The sequence below is a fragment of the Perognathus longimembris genome, chromosome 8 (genome assembly GCF_023159225.1).
Source record: "Perognathus longimembris pacificus isolate PPM17 chromosome 8, ASM2315922v1, whole genome shotgun sequence".
Taxonomy (NCBI): Eukaryota; Metazoa; Chordata; class Mammalia; order Rodentia; family Heteromyidae; genus Perognathus; species Perognathus longimembris.
The window spans coordinates 14,458,704-14,476,243 of record NC_063168.1 but is presented as its reverse complement, the minus strand read 5'-3'; the positions used below and the strand labels follow the sequence as shown (position 1 = coordinate 14,476,243).

The 17,540-nt window shown below is 40.8% G+C and overlaps 1 protein-coding gene across 1 annotated transcript in view; it reads left to right on the top strand.

Moving 5' to 3' along the window:
• The window catches only part of Dnah6 (dynein axonemal heavy chain 6), a 164,161-nt gene that overhangs the window by 49,947 nt on the left and 96,674 nt on the right, over positions 1-17,540 (top strand). Inside the window, exons 20-29 of the mRNA XM_048353555.1 lie at positions 502-621; positions 1,421-1,601; positions 4,058-4,154; positions 7,730-7,949; positions 10,430-10,594; positions 10,677-10,790; positions 11,482-11,607; positions 11,685-11,840; positions 12,612-12,773; positions 15,924-16,061. Coding sequence (XP_048209512.1) covers positions 502-621; positions 1,421-1,601; positions 4,058-4,154; positions 7,730-7,949; positions 10,430-10,594; positions 10,677-10,790; positions 11,482-11,607; positions 11,685-11,840; positions 12,612-12,773; positions 15,924-16,061 — 1,479 coding nt within the window. The remainder of the gene's footprint in view (positions 1-501; positions 622-1,420; positions 1,602-4,057; positions 4,155-7,729; positions 7,950-10,429; positions 10,595-10,676; positions 10,791-11,481; positions 11,608-11,684; positions 11,841-12,611; positions 12,774-15,923; positions 16,062-17,540) is intronic.

Below are 17,540 nucleotides of genomic sequence, written 5' to 3'. Positions count from 1 at the left end.
GTGAAGGATGCAGTAAGAAGGAAGGTTTGTGGGAAAACTGTCTTTAGTCACTTAGCATTTAATATGATTGAGTTGTTTCATTTTCCTTGAGACAAGAGGGAAAATGACACTTCATTGGACAAAGCTAAGTTTTCAAGTTCAAGTCTATTTTGAGAAATTGATGAAATGATGTAAAGATGCCAGTTACCTGGTAGGAGGGGGAGAGAGGAAACAAGCATTGAGCAGACAAAAGTCTACACCATTAATAATTATAAGAGCAGTAGAGGTTTGGCAATCAGACATCTCCTGGTGACCTTTGAGAGGACATCATTAGAGAACTGTAAGTTGCAATAAAGAGAAGTAGCAGGGGAAATGAGCAGGTAAGAAAGACTAGGTTCTGACACTAAATTGGTCATCCAGAAGGTTGAGCGTCCCCTGAACTCTTTGGGATTGCACATCTAAAGGAACACTGGGTGTCCAAATACATGGTGCTACGTGCATTTCCTTCCCCTGTCTTCAAAGGTCCTTCTTGATGACAGCACCATCAACATCGCAACCATTGCCTCATCACGTTACGTGGGTCCACTGAAGACCCGAGTGGATGAGTGGCAGAAACAACTCACGTTATTTAATCAAACACTGGTGAGTCAGAGTAATTGCAGTTCATGGACTCAGAGAGCCACAGGACCTTAGAAACATTTGTTTCACAATTTGACAGCTACATCATTTAGAAATGGAAGCTTTAACTGTTGGCAGTTTCTTATGTTTAGCATGTAAGGTACTTCTTTATAGATTTACAGCTTAATGTTCTTTCTATCACCTTTGTCTCATCAGAGGACCTGTGAAGAGCCGTGAAGTAACCCCTACAGGGGAAAATACGGTAGTTCCCTATGTAATGGTTATATTATATATATATATATATATATATATATATATTACTGTAAAATGATGCACAAAGGGGTTACAATTACATAAGTCAGGTAGTGAGTACATTTCTTTTTTAACAGTACCACCCTTTCCCTCAATCTCCCTCAATTTTCCCCTCCCATCCCCACCCACAAGTTGTATAGCTCATTTTCAACATAGTGTCTAGTGAGTACCACTGATGCATTTGTGGTAACTAGAATGTGCCTATAAATCTACAAGTAAATACACTGGATGGTAAAAGACTATATATATACATATATATACATATGTATATATAGTATATATACATATATATACATATGTATATATATAGTTGTATACATATATGTATGTATATATATATTAGAGCACAATCGATTATATAGGTCTCTAGATACTGACACAGTGAGACCCAAGGAGAGGATCACAAAGGTTCAATGGCTATGTGCTATATGACCATACAATGATTTTTAATGTAACCACAGGTCTTTAATTTGGAAGCTAAATTTTGGTTGTGCCCATATATTTCTCCCAGGAAGAATGGCTGAATTGCCAAAGAAATTGGCTCTATCTGGAAAGTATTTTTAATGCTCCTGATATTCAGAGGCAACTGCCTGCTGAGGCCAAGATGTTCCTGCAGGTGGATAAGTCCTGGAAGGAAATCATGAGGAAGGTGAACAGGCTGCCTAACGCTCTTCGAGCCGCTACTCAGCCAGGTATAAAACACACTAAAAGTGGGGGGGAGGGAGGGGGGCATGAGGGACAAGGCAACAAACAGTACAAGAAATGTATCCAATGCCCAACGTATGATACTGTAACCTCTCTGTACGTCAGTTTGATAATAAAAATTTGAGAAAAAAAAACACACTAAAAGCAAGACTTTACAATCATCAGAAGTATTTGTCACACATAAGAATCTAACCTGTGCCATGTTTAACACTTAATTGAACACTACACTTTTTTTTTGTCAGTTGTGGGGCTTGAACTCAGGGCCTGGGCCCTGTCCCTTTTTTGTTCAACACTAGCACTCTACCACTTGGAGCCATAGCTCCACTTCCAGTTTTTGAGTAGTTAATCAGAGACAATAGTCTTACAGGGAATTTTCTGCCCGGGCTGGCTTTGAACCATGATCCTCGGATCTCAGCCTGCTGAGTAGCTTGGATTACAGGTATGAGCCGCCAGTGCCTCGCTGAACACTATACTTTTTCTTATCAGCTCACAACTTAGTTTATAACTTTAGAGCAAAAGTTATCTACTTTTTTGCTATTTTTATGATTGGAAAATGTTACCAAGGATATTAGTAATGGTTCCACCTCATAATTTTGTATCCAAAGGATCTGAGATTACATTCAATTGACTTAGTCTGCTAAAGCTCCCCTCCAGATACAATCACAAAAAGTTCCCTATCTTATTTTTGATTCATTCACTAAAACTACTTAAAACTATCACCATGTGTTACAATTCTAGGTAAGGTTGAAATGCTTTAAATAGGTCTATGGGTATGGAACAGGTATCTCTGGGTTCGTATAGATAGTTGCTGAGCTTGATGTTTTGTACCAAAGCATCAATTAGCCTCCCTGTCATGCAGCAAATGGAAGGATGTGGCCTGTCCTGATGAGTAGTTCCAGAAAGCTTTCTGGCCAGTCAAAGGCAGCTTGTTGAGCTCTACATTTTGTCCAAAAACTTATACATAAGGCACAGTCAGAAAAACCAATGTCATGAAAAGACAGAAGTAAAAACTCTTTGGGGCTTTTAGAGGCTGTCCACCTTCCTTGGCTCAAGGCCCTCCTCAGTCAGTAGTTGTGTTCTACCAGCCTCTGCTTCCACTGTCCCAGCTCCTTCTCTGCCTCCCTACAAGGGCCCTTGTGATGAATGGGCCCACCACCAAACGTTATAAGACAACCACCTCCTCCTAAGATCCTTAACATGATCACATCTATACAGTTTCTGTTTGCATTGAAATAACTATCCACAGGGTTGAGGAAGTAGGAAGGACTTGGTGTTCTCAGGGAGACATTATTCTGCCTTTCACACTCACTTAATGGTAATATTCAAAGCTTTCCTGCAAATGCATCATTATGTTGTACCCAGCCCTGTGATTCCAATACATCTGCTCCTAAGGATTTCAGATAAAGAATACACCTGTAAGTATATGTATGCTGTGGAGGAAAATCAAGCCAGATGAAAGGGCTAGGTAATAACTGAGGAGTAACATGTGTAGTCCCCATGATGTAGAAGATTTTTTGATAAAGTGGTTTTTGAGCAGAAACATGCAGAAAAATGGGAGTGAAAAAAATGCATGTGGAGAGAAGGAGAATTGTTAAAAACAAATGGAAGAACAAAGAAAGTGAGAGCATGCTTTGCATATGCAACTGTCAACCTGGAAGTCAATGTAAGCTGGAGTGGAGAGCACAAGGAGACAGGCCTGGGAGCGGAGGCTGGAGAGGGCAGTGTTCTGGGGACACAGCCGGGCATTGGATTGATTCCATGGACTCTTGATTATCGTCTGATGGGGGAACGGCCATTGTGATAGGCAGCCAAACCACAAGGATGAAGAGACATGGATGTTGCTGCATCAAGAACTACAGTGGGCTGGGAATATGGCCTAGTGGCAAGAGTGCTTGCCTCCTATACATGAAGCCCTGGGTTCAATTCCCAAGCACCACATATATATAAAACGGCCAGAAGTGGCACTGTGGCTCAAGTGGCAGAGTGCTAGCCTTGAGCAAAAAGAAGCCAGGGACAGTGCTCAGGCCCTGAGTCCAAGGCCCAGGACTGGGAAAAAAAAAAAAAGAACTACAGTAATCACAAATGGTATCTCATCACCACACTTTGGGCATTTAAAGATACAGTGCATGCAGAAAAGACACCAGTAGAAGTGATAGACAAGGGTTTCTAGAAACCTACTTCATTTAAAAGATTAAGAAGAAGGCAATTCCAGTCCCCCAAGAGTGGCAAATACAAGCTAAAAAGTTACAAGTGAAATACATAGAAAGACTAAAATGAATGTTATTAAAGTATCAATGTTATTAATAAAGTTCTTTATTATAAGCCCTATCTTTCATCAAATAAAACTGAAGCTTTTATAATAGTATATTTTACTTTTCTTTGAAATTACTTTCTCTATTTTAACATAGCTTTATACCGATATTGTTTTTTTCCCACTGAGCAGGGCTTCTGGAGACTTTTCAAAACAATAATGCATTACTTGACCAAATTCAGAAGTGTCTAGAAGCATATTTAGAATCAAAAAGAGTTATCTTCCCAAGGTAAGTTTATAAAACACTTAGGATATTTCTTAGTAGTTGACTGTCAACTTACAGTTATTGTTATAACCATAAGTTATAGCCTCAAAATATCAGAGAATCAGAGAGAGAAACAAGAAACATCTATGATAATGAAAATGCAGCCAATGTGTTGATTGGGGAATGTTAAGTCTCAAGAATAAATCTACAATATTTGGTAAGGATTGCTGATTTTAGCCCTTGTCTACTGTGGGATAAGTGAGCATGTGTACACTTGCCTGTGTTATATGTCCATATATATGTGTAAGTGAAAATTTTAGACTTATGTGGCCTTGGAAATTACCTGAAGTTGATGATCAGCAGGAAATAAGAAATTGGCAAAGTATTAGAAAAGGGTGAGGGTGGGGGGAGGATATGGACCACATAAAGAAAAATCTGGAAGCACCAGCAGAAATATCAGAATTGTGGCCAAAGTCTCAGCTCCCTGCCACACAAAAGGATGAGAGTCAGGAAAAAGAAACCCTCCCTTCTCACTCCAGCCATGTTCAAGGGCCAGGAGTGGGGGAGGGGGCTGTAATAGCTTCTGCTTCTCCATCTGAGAAGAGCATTTCATGAGAAGAATCTAGTCATATTTTATATATGTCTGAATTAGGGAAGGGAAAGGGAACCTCATAATGGTGAGACAAAGAGTAAAAGGCAAACCAATGCAACAGGAATACTTACAAGACAATATGCTCTAAACCAACTGTACAACTTGGGGCAGAGGGAATTGAGGAAGAGGGTATGGTGGTAGAAAAACGAGGGAGAGGTAACTAGTTGGGCCAGAAATGTACTCACTACCTAACATATTCTAACTGTAACCCTTCTGTATGTCACCTTCACCAAAAAAAACCAAAAAAACAAAAAACTTAGCTGCAAAGAGATTCTAAGGAAAGCCATTCCAGCTCTCCCTTGTTCCAACCAGCAGCCCAGGACATTCACTAAATGCTAATTTATGCACTTAATCCCCCCAAAAGTAAGAAAGGTAGGGAGAGGGGGCAGCAATAAAAAGGACTCTTACTGACTGGGAAAACGTGTGCAAACCACTGTCTCATATCTCAATACTTAATTACTCCTATCTTTCCTACGAACTAGGAAAGTCAATAACAAGTCAAATTCCAATGGAAAGTCTAAACACAATACTGAAGCTACATTACTAAAAACAAAAACAAAAACTGGCATAGTTGGGCACTAGTGGCTCACACCTGTAATCCTAGCTACTCAGAAGGCTGAGATCTGAGAATCACAGTTCAAAGTCAGCCCAAGCAGAAAGTCTGCGAGACTCTTAACTGCCAATTAACTGCCAAAAGAAGCCAGAAGTGGAGCTGTGGCTCAAGTGGTAGAACACTAGCCTTGGGTAAAAGAAACTCAGGGGGCTGGGGATATAGCCTAGTGGCAAGAGTGCCTGCCTCGGATACACGAGGTCCTAGGTTCGATTCCCCAGCACCACATATACAGAAAACGGCCAGAAGCGGCGCTGTGGCTCAAGTGGCAGAGTGCTAGCCTTGAGCGGGAAGAAGCCAGGGACAGTGCTCAGGCCCTGAGTCCAAGGCCCAGGACTGGCCAAAAAAAAAAAAAAAAAAAAAAAAAGAAACTCAGGGACATTGCCCAGCCCTAAATTCAAGCCCAGGACTGAAGAAAAAAAGCAACAACTGGCATTTAGAATATTTTAATTACCTAGAACAGGGACCATACATATTTTATAAAAGGCCCATAGCAAAAATTTAAAAACCCTGTCAACTATACAGTCTATTACACCTATTCAGTTCCACTAATTTAGCACAAAAGGAGCCATAGACAGCTTATCTGCCCATCTGTGTGACAATAAATCCTTATATATAAAACAAATAGCAACTATTTATGAAAATGAATTACAGGAAATGGAGACATGAGTTTTTGTTATTGGTGATAGTGGTGGTAGTAGTGTTTTTGCTTTTGGGTTTTTTTGTTTGTTTTGCCAGTCCTGACGCTTGAACTCTGGGCCTGGGTGTTTCTTTTGCTCAAGCAATTGCTCTACCACTTAAGCACAGAGCCACCACTTACAGATTGTTGAGTAGTTTATGGGAGATAAAAGAGTCTCAAAAACTTTCCTGCTTGGACAAGCCTTAAACCACAATCCTCAGATCTCAGCCTCCTGAGTAGCTAGGATTACAGGCCTGAGCCACCAGCACCCAGCTTGGATTTATTTTTTTTAAGAGAGGCACCGAAAGGGAGGGAAGAAGAGTGAACAAATGCAATCATGCTAATCAGTGTACACTGTATGGAAAATGATCTATGTAATTTGTGAGCAAGGACAGGAGGGTGAAACTGGGGAGAAAGTGAAAGAAGGGGTGACATTGTCCAAAGTGTAATGTACTCATTATCTGACTTATGAAATGATAACCCCTCTGTATAATAATAACAATAAAATTATATTTTTTAAAGTAGCCAGCCAGATTTTGCTGTGGACTTTAATTTGTCAATTCCTTCTCTATGACAAAGTAGTATTCCCTAAGTTCACAAGTTTCCTTACCCATCTAACTGATTGAATTGTTAAAATGTGGGGCTGGGAATGTGGCTTAGTGGTAGGGTGCTTGCCTAGAATACATGAAGCCCTGGTTATGATTCCTCAGTACCACATAAACAGAAAAGGCTGCACGCGGCACTGTAGCCCAAGAGATAGAGTGCTAGCCTTGAGCAAAAGAAGCCAGGGACAGTGCTCAGACCCTGAGATCAAGCCTGAGGCTGGAAAAAAATTTAAAAAACAATGTTGAAATGTATACAAAAAGTTTTGTTTCTTGTAAGTATAGCTTTCATATAGATGAAAATGTGTTGGCAAATTGTATTCCGCTATTTTTCATAGTAGCACGGGCTACAGAGGCTAGTCTGTGCCTTTGGATTGAAACAATGGCCCAGTGTGCACTCACAGAACCAAATATGATGCCTATAATCATTCATCTATCACTCATTCCTATTCTCTGTTCAAAAAAGAATGTATTAGCCAGACTCCAGTGGCTCACGCCTGTTCTGAGGATCATGTTTTAACACCAGTCTGGGCAGGAAAGAGCATGAGACGACTATCTCCAATTAAAGCACCAATAAGAGGCCATGGTTCAAGTGGGGAGCACTAGCCTTGAACAACAAAGCTCAGGGACAGTGCCCAGGTCCTCGGGTCCTGAGCTCAAGCTCCAGGACTAGTGCACACGCGCACACACACACACACACATATGTTGAATACTAGGTGTGGGTGATGTATTAGAATAGATTCAGGGGAAATAAATAATATATCTTCAGGAGTAAAGGAAAGTCAGACACTGAAACAAAACAATATTTTAGCAAAAGCTAGCTTTTTAAATAACTTTTATGGAAAAACTTATAGCAGCCACTAATTCTAGATGCTTGAAATGCATCATCAGTAATCCTCATAGAAAAATTATTTAGAGACTCATGCCTCCCCCAGAACCCCAAAACCAATATAATCAGAATTCCAGGAAATCAGTGCATGGGAAGAAATATGACTGAGGAAATTATGTTTTATGTCTACCTATCTCTGAGCTCATTAAGGGTTCTCGTCCATCTAGATTTTACTTCTTGTCAAATGATGAACTTTTGGAGATTTTGGCCCAGACACGAAACCCCCAGGCTGTGCAGCCCCACTTGCGGAAATGCTTTGACTCCATTTCAAGGCTCGAGTTTGCACTCATGCCTCCTACTGAAGGGAAAATTCCTGGCATTGATACAGAGCCAGAGAAGGTTTATACTAATGATATTTTGGCCATGCTGTCACCAGAGGGAGAAAGGGTAAGATATTTCATTATAATTCCTCATCAGTAAAAGTTGTTACTTACTCTGGTAGGATAGAGGGAGGTCTATCTATTCTTTCTCTAAGCATGCCTGGTGTTTTGCTAGCTCAGCCTTTCCAAGGCCCACAAGAACCTGGTCCTCAAAAGAGCTCATAGTCTAGTTGAGCAACTGTGAAACAGGTAAAACACTAAAAGCAAAGCAACAACAAGAGACATGTTCTCTCTCTTTTTTAAAATTTTCTTCTTCTTTATTGTCATAGTGAAGTACAGAGGGGTTACAGTTCATACGTAAGGCAAGTACATTTCTTATCCAGCTTGTTACCTCCTCCCTCATTCTAACCGCCCCCCCCCCCGCCTCCCTTACCTCTGTCTCCTCCCACCCACCATGAGTTGTACAGATGTTTTACACCAAATGATTTTGTATGTATTGCTTTGGGAATGGTTTGTCTTTTTATCCTTTGTCTCTCGGTTTTGGTATTCCTTTTCCCTTCCCTAGTTCCAATACATGTATATACAGTATCCAGGGTACTGAGATCAGATACAGTGATAGCAGAGGTAAAACCACAGGAAAGGAATATGAGAGGAAAGAAAAGGTACTGTTTCACATGGCATGTTAAAAATAATTACAACAATGATATACCACTTATTTCCATAACTTGGAGTTCATTTCACTTAGCATCATCTTATGTGTTCATACAGGCATAGCTATTGGGCTATTGTGATCTTCTGCTATGACTATCTTAGAGATGTACTAATTATTCCCTATGAATGAAACCATAGAGTCTATGTTTCTTTGGGTCTGGCTCACTTCACTTAGTATGATTTTTCCAAGTCTTTCCATTTCCTTATGAATGGGGCAGTGTCATTATTTCTGATAGAGGCATAGAATTCCATTGTGTATATGTACCACATATTCTTGATCCGCTCATCTACCGAGGGGCATCTGGGTTGGTTCCATATTTTAGCAATGACAAACTGTGCTGCGATGAGCATAGTTGTGCTGGTGGTTTTGGTGTGGTCTTGCTTGTAATCTTTTGGGTTCTCGCTTCTTAGAAACAGAATGGAAAAAACTGGAGTTGTGTTTACCCAACCCTCCACAGGAGATGCTGTTGTGGGTGACTGAGAGTACCTATTCTCTTCCAGGCTTATTGGGTCCAAGACCCATGTTTTAATGTCTTCTGTAATGTGCAGGTCACAATAGAAGCTAATTAGTGGGATGATGAGGATTCAGCCAATACTTTCTGTAAACTAGAGCAGTAACTGAGCACTGCAGAAGTGGTAGTTACTGCAGTGGCATCTCCAGGGCACTGCACTGTTCTTGGTGAGCTCCAACAGCATGGCTGCATCAGCAGATATGAGAAATCCAGTGATTACACAGAGCACACATGCACACACACACACAATCTGTCAATAAAGCTGAGGAGTATCTCTGTGGTCATGAGAGGGTAGAACATCCCAGAACTGCACAGAGAACTGCCAAGGATTTGAGCCTAATTTGAGCACAGTGATGTCTCTGTGGAAGTTTTAGGAACCTATAAACACTTTTTTGTCCCAAATTGGTCCTCTTGCTAAAGAATCTGTTCATCAATGGTGCAAAAGAGAAAGGGTGAACAAACTCCAAACCCATGGGAAGGTCTGTGCCCCTCGCTGTTCCTCAATAAACAGACCTTGCCTGTTGAAAAAAAAAAAAAAAGAGTGAGAAAGAAGGAGGATTCAGGATAGAACCTTGGCAAAATATGAAATTTAAAGTGAGAATAAAAGAACAGATAACAGCATGGCAAACAAGCAGGACAGTCACATTGTTGGGAGTAGTTGTGGAAACATAGGTAACTTTAATGAGAAAATAGAGTTGTGGTTGGGGGTAAAATTGAGATGATAGCATGTATGCAAAAGAAAATAATTGAAACTTGGGGGAGGGAAGAGAGAGGGGTACGTGGGAGAAAATGAGGGAGGGAGTAATGGTGTTTGAAAAGAAATGTACTCATTACCTTACTTTTGTAACTGTAATGCCCCTGTTCATCACCTTTACAATAAATAAAAAGGAAACAAAAAAAGAATTGAAGAGTTCCATGTGGCACATGAAGATTCCTCTGTCTAAGAAAAGCAGTGAGAAGGGGAGTTGGGGTAGCTGGCACAAGTCTCAGACTTCCATGTTTGTGTAACTCAGGGTTCTGTTTCAGAAGAGAAAAGATGGGCCAGGTGCCAGTAGCTCACACCTGTAGTCATAGCTACTCAGGGGGCTGAGATCTGAGGATCATGGTTCAAAGCCAGCCTAGGCAGAAAATCCCTCTTATCTCCAATTGGTGCTGTGCCTTAAAGTGGTAGAGTGCTAGCCTTGAGCAAAAGAGTTCAGAGATAGCTCCCAGGCCCAGAGTTCAAGCCCACAACCAACCAAAGGCGGGGGGGGGGGGGGGGGGGGGCGGGGGGGAGGGGGCGGGGGGACTGAGCTATTTTATTGTTGCCCAAATTACCTTGTAGGTTGGCTTGGGAAAAGGCCTCAAGGCCCGAGGCAATGTGGAAGAATGGCTGGGTAAAGTGGAAGAAGCCATGTTCTCATCTCTGCGTCGCCTGTGCAAAGCTGCCATGGCTGACTACCAGGGGAAACTGAGGACAGAATGGGTGATCGCTGGCCATGCTTCACAGGTAACATTTGTTAGATGTCCATCTCTGGATCCTTTGTGTTTTGGTGAGATGACTCACACGCAAAACCTATGTTTTGTTGCAGGTCATTCTGACCATTTCTCAAATCATGTGGTGCCGTGATTTGACGGAGTGTCTACAAACAGAAGAGCAGAATCATTTAGAGGCCCTGGAAGCCTTTGAAAAAGTCAATTTTGAGGTGAGATTTAGCAGTGATGAGGAACATATTGCCAAAACAGATGGTCTCGGGGCTTTTATTACCACAGCTAGTACAAATGCACCTGATCTCAAAATTTCCAATGACCTGATGTGACTTTCAAAGCACCGGGTTGTCACTGAAACCATGTCACTCTACTTTTCTTAAGGACACTAACTCCTTGGCTTTTATTTAACACTTATGAGTACTCATTAGAATAAGGGGAAAAACAACTCATGAGGAAATCCTAAGTGTTACAATGCTTCACAACTGTGAGCATTAAATGTATGTACTAGGTTCAGCATTCTTCTCACAGAAGTTTATATATATTTTATTGCCATGTATTATGTTTACATAGTAAGACCCTAACACAGACAAAAAAAAAAAAAAAGAAAGGCTGAGCTTTCGTGAAGCAAATCTCTATTGGAGCCTCTTCGCTGTCTCCTAACTCTGTGACTGCCATCAAGTTATTTACCACTATGACTGTCAGTCTCCTCAAATGTAAGAATAAGACAGTAAATTCTACACAGAAGTCCAGTGGGAAAGCATTACACTACTTTGCTACAGAATTATGAGTTCTAACATTAGATGGTTTGTAGGAGATGTGTGCTCTAAATTTAACATTAAAATGTGAGTAAATAAGCTAGTGTGGAAAAATCATTGACAGGTTTTGTTTGTTTGTTTGTCATTGTAGAGATTAAATGCCCTGGCTGCACTAGTTCGAGGCAGTCTTCCTAAAATACACAGAAACATTATAACTGCACTGATTACCATCGATGTGCATGCAAGAGATATAGTCACTGAACTTGTGCAAGCCAAGGTAAATGTTTTATTGGAGTCAAGTCACATACTTGTTTCTGAAATTCATCTGAGGTTGTGCGTCTCACTTTTGTGTAGGTAGACACAGTCGACTCCTTTGACTGGCAGAGGCAACTGCGCTATTACTGGGATGTTGACTTGGATAATTGCGTAGCTAGAATGGCACTTTCTCAGTACACTTATGGCTATGAATATTTGGGAGCCTGTCCAAGACTAGTTATTACTCCTCTCACGGTAAGTGACTGACTCGTGTAAATTGACACAAGTGCTTTTCACTCTCCAGTCCTGGAATGTGAACTCAGGGCCTCATTTGCCTACCACTTGAGCCATACTCCCAGCCTTTGTTTTCAGATGGGTCTTGCTGTCTTTTGCTGGGCCAGGTTCCTCCTTCTCCCTCCTGGGTAGCTGGGACCACAGGCATGCAGCACCATGCCCAGCTTATGTTTTGGCAGTCCTGGGGCTTGAATTCAGGGCCTGAGCACTGTCCCTGGCTTCTTTTTGCTCAAGGCTAGCACTCTACCACTTGAGCCACAGCACCACTTCTGGCTTTTTCTATATCTGTGGTGCTGTGGAATTGAACCAGGGCTTCATGTTTACAAGGCGAGTACTTTACCACTAGGCCATATTCCCAGTCCCATTTTTTTTTTAATTTGCTCTTGTTACTTTTTTCCCAAGGCTGGTCTCCAACCACAGTCCTCCTACCAAAGCCTCCCAAGTAGCTGGGATTACAGGCATGAGCCACCATTCCTGGCAATAAAAATACTTTTTTTTAATCCAGCATAATTTTTTTATCTAGTATAAACTTTTGAAAAGAATTGCTATTCTACAACTTTGTAAAACCAAGATGTGCATTATTCAGTTATGTACCCAGATCTTAGAGTATGTTTCAGTTGCTGTAAAATATTTCATGGGAATAGTGATCCTTTTCCTACAGAAAGAAAATGACTTAGGAACTTATGTCCAAAGTCAATTCCTTCAGTAACGACAATGTATTAACTTCTGTAGGATCGCTGCTATCTTTGCCTCATGGGGGCCCTGCAGCTTGACCTAGGGGGTGCACCGGCTGGTCCTGCTGGCACTGGGAAAACAGAGACCACCAAAGACCTAGCAAAGGCTCTGGCCATCCAATGCGTGGTCTTCAATTGTTCTGATGGCTTGGACTACAAGGTACAGTCATTCGTCTGAATACTAACATCAGGTGTTTCCTGTGGTTCTCTTGGTTTCCAACAAGGAGAGAATGGAATGGTTAGAGTAAACCGTCAGGAGAGCAAGCGCATAGTCAGCTGGGCAGCCCAGGGAAAGACGGTGTTGCCAAATGGTAGAAAAATTTAATATCTATATGTCAGTAAGTAGAAGAAGGGAGATAAAATGTAAGTTAGGATATCAGTGAAACCAAGGAACAAGCAATAAGCTTATAAGAGAAGATGGGAAATGTACAGACTTGTCAGCAAAATACTTTGACAGCAAAAATGTAGGAGCTACAAAATTGTGATAAGGATTATCAGGCCAACAATTCTCAAGCTATTTGGTCATGGAACCTTCCACACCCTCTGTGTGTGTGTGTGTGTGTGTGTGTGTGTGTGTGTGTGTGTGTGTGTGTGCACTCATGTACTTGTGTGCCCATGTCAGTACTGGGGCTTGAACACAAGGCCTTGTACTCTTACTTGGCTTCTATGCTCAAATCTGGCACTTTACCACTTGAGCCACACCTTCACTTCCAGCTTTTTTGGTGGTTAGCTGGAGATAAGTCCCTCGGATTTAAGAGTATACACTGGCTTGGAACTGTGATCTCCAGATCTGAACCTCCTGAGTAGCTCAGATTACAGGCATGAGCTACTGGCACTGGCTCTCAAAGTCTTAAAGATTATTGACAGATTCCATCTGTTGATAATCACCAAGTTAGAAATAAAAGTGGGTTATTTGTATAATGTTTTGTTTTTAAAATAATGAAAACCTTTTCTAAACAGTAACATATTTTTGTGTAACAACTTCCTAATCAAAACTAATTAGTAGCATCATTTTTAAATGATGCTTAAAATCTCTGATGTTTGACATGCTAGAAAACAGCCAGATTCTCGTATTTGCTGCCACATTTGGTCTACTTCAATATGTTGTTTGTTTTGGTTGAAGTATTTCAAGAAAATTAGCTTCAAACAGCGGTTTGCTCTGTAAAGAAAGGAATGTCAAAGAATGAGGAAACAAGACACTGTACAAAAGGAAATGTACTCACTACCTGACTCACATAAATGTAACCCCTCTGTGCATCACTTTGACTTCAAGACCGCTGTAAAAGTATTTATAGACTTTCAGTGATGACTATTTATTTTTAGTTATTCTGAGGATTGCTACTAAAATGGCAAAAACATAAATTTATTTCTATGTTTCCCATATTGACTTTAGACACTTAAATAAAGATTATACTGACAGCCAGATGTGCACCTTGTTCTATCCGCACTGTTGTCTGTTTTGCTCTACCTAGAAGCTGAGGGTAAAAATATGTGCAAACCCTTCACAAGACACACACAGCTTGTTCACAGTAGAATTCATGGGAGATTAGACTCATAGAGAAAGATCAATACAGCGTCACAAAACCTCAAACTCTCAAAGGAAAATATTCTGAAAACTTGAGGTAGTGGACTGGTGTTTACTTCTTTTTTTCCATTTTCTTTACTTCTTCTAAAGAACAACATGTAGCTATAGTGGGCACATGAATCATCTAGAGCTCTCTTATTAAATATAAATACATAATCTTGGAAAAGAATGATAGAACAGTAACTCCAGTCAAGATGCATTATAAATATAAATGTGTTCATTTTTATTGTTATTATTAAGGTGTTGCACAAAGGACTTTCTATCACAAGTCAGGTAATGAGTACATTTCTTTTTTGAAAAGGCCACTGGGACATGTTCAATTTAAACCTCTTTGAAATACATATTCTGATTAGAAAATAAAATGCATAGTCTGATTTGTAGGTCTTAGGTGGGGCCTGGAATGTTAACTTCTTACATGTCAGATGAAATAATGTGCTTTCTGAAGTTTCCATCAGCAGCAATAAAAAAAAATTGCTGGAAAGTATTGAAAACAACATGATGATGGTAATCGTTGACTGAAACTTCCCAAGGTTACGAAACAAAATGGTAGACATAACTCTAAGCATTGTTTCCAATGGTCACTCAGCTGCTAAACACTTGGTATGTAGGATGAAGGGGACAGGGAATCCCTAGTGGCCATCCACTGAAAGATTAACCTGACTTAATCCCACCATGCTCGTGCAGCTGAACAAAATTTCACCAACTACCAACATTACGCATTAGGTCTCCAGACATCCACTGAGGAGCAAGGCCAAAAAAGATGCCATAACATAAAAATATTCAAACCACAAAAATGACTCAGTATCTCCCTCTCCTGGGTACGTCAAGTATCTGCTTCATCTTTACCTATGCTTCTGGTAGGCTGTTCTTCAGCATTCTGGGTCGGTATTTTGATGCTATACATCACAGAATTTTCGCTGCTTTCTACCAGCATCTCACTCAGAGCATTTGAATTAACTTGTGTTCTCCAAACTCCTAATACAAAGTACCTGAAGTATTATGTGATCGGTGGACAAAATGATTACATTGATTTAGGATGAACTAATACTGGAATTAGATGTCCAAAGTCTTTCTTCACTTAGCCACAGCTACTCATTTTCCTGCACCATTAGGATTCTGCCACAGAATAAACCAAGAACTATGACTTTATCCCATGAAAGGATACCTTCTGCTCAGAACGCATCCACTAGGAGCACTCTCTAAAGACAATGGAAGTTTCCATCAATAAAATTCCCCAAAGTTTCTGTAAAGACCTTAGGTTTTGATTCCTCTGTGCGTTGGATTCTTTGAGAATGTGTCAAGTATTTCCAGCAGTCATCAGATGTTATAGAAAAGAACAAACATTGATCAGATCGTTATGTTACTTACAAATAAAAGTTAGATGTGAATCCCTTAAGGAGAAGCCCAATTCTACTTACTCTTGTGGAAAGGTGCTTATTTCTGACATATAATACAGTAACATAATATTCATGGTAATAATTACATAAAGCTATGTAAAGATATATGCCTATGTACACACATACATGTGCATGTACACTATGTACACATATGCCTATGTACAGATACTGCCTCTTGTCTCTTTAATATTTCAGCCTAGAATTCATAGTGTGTGGCACTGGGGATGGACTGTGTATAATGAGCGCCTACTGAACCACTGAGCTACCACCCCAAGACAAAAGTTGAAATCTAAAATTGAATGTTTTTTTATTCTTTTTTTGCTTTCAGATGATGGGGCGCTTCTTCAGTGGCTTGGCACAGTCTGGGGCCTGGTGCTGCTTTGATGAATTTAATCGAATTGACATTGAAGTTTTGTCAGTTATCGCTCAGCAACTTATCACCATCAGAAATGCCAAAGCCGCAAAGGTAAAACACCGGGGTAGCTTTTCTCTGATTGGTAATTAATCCAGCATGTTGCATTTTAGGAAAGTCAGTGCTAACTTTAGCCAGGCTGGTCTACATTTTTAGTGCAATCAATGAAAGCTGTAGCAACAGGACTTACTTGAATACATTAATTCCTCATCCAAGAAACACAGAAAAACAACTGACCTGCACTGGGACATAGGGATATTGAGATTGTGTGCACAGTCCCTGCCCTTCTTCTTGCCTTTCACATTTACTTCCTGCTCTCTGAACCTCTTTTCATGCTGTCTTTGCTGGATTCCACCACCTTCATCATGACCTCTGGGTTCAATATAGTACTGGTTGAAAAATAAGGCAAGTCCACAGAAACCCAAGGACTCCATCGCTCTGTTCTTCAATAGATTGAGAAATCCAAGGAGGATAAGGACAAATGTGCATTTGAAAGTCTTCCTGTTATTTAGACCTATGGGAGCAAGCTCCTGAAGAAGCTTTTTATTTGAAAGCTGATGGTATCCAAAGATGGGAGCAGGTCCTCTACTACTCTTTGTCAACCATCTGAGTTACAGTCTCCAAAGAGCAGCACTGGACAGCCTGTACAAACCAAAACTGCCCCAGCCCCTGGTGAAAAGTGCCCTGAGTCCCCTACTAGTCCCTTCATCCCTTTCAGAATAGCCCTCCAACTTCTTCAGACTCTATGGATAAGATTTATCCTGGCCAAGCAGGGTTTCTGGGCTAAGGTTCCAGCTCAGGGACAGAAGTCATTCCCATTAAAAGTGCCCTGATGAAGACTTATTAAGTATTTAAATTGTTACCTCTGCAAGAAACAAATTACAGAACAAACTAAAAGGAAAGCAAGAATTGGACTTTAATGAGTTCAGTTGTGCTAACTGGCAAAGTCATGGTAACTAACTTCTTTTCATCAGACTTCCATCTTTTAGTGAGACCTTCGCAAAGTACCTGACACTTTCCCAAGGTTATAGGTGACACATGGTGGAATACATGGCCCCAACCCTGCCTTGGCCTTGCCTGTCTTCCTCAGGGAGAGCGCAACCATCGCCCAATGGCCCAACTAGAAACCTTGACTTCGCCTCTGATTTGTCCCATTACTGTCAATCCAAAATCCAAACAGTCTCCAAGTTATATTTATTAATAGTATCTCTCGTCCCCACTTAAACCTCCCAGATTCTGACTCACATTATCTCCCCAGTGACAATTCTTTTCTGCTCCCCCTGTCCTTAATGTGCCCACCCTCTCCATTATCATCTTTGATCCTAACATACTCTTTTGTGGTTCCTCCCAATAGTAGGACAAAAGCCATTCTTTAGCTCAGTGTTCAAGCCACTTGGTCAGGCCTGGTCTAGCTGTACTTGCCCCATGGAACTTTGTTTCTGATGTCATTTCCTGACATGCAGTGCTCTTGCTTATTCCTTCTTCTGCCCAAAGAAACTCCCTTTGCTTATCTAGCTGAAATGCCCCCTCTTC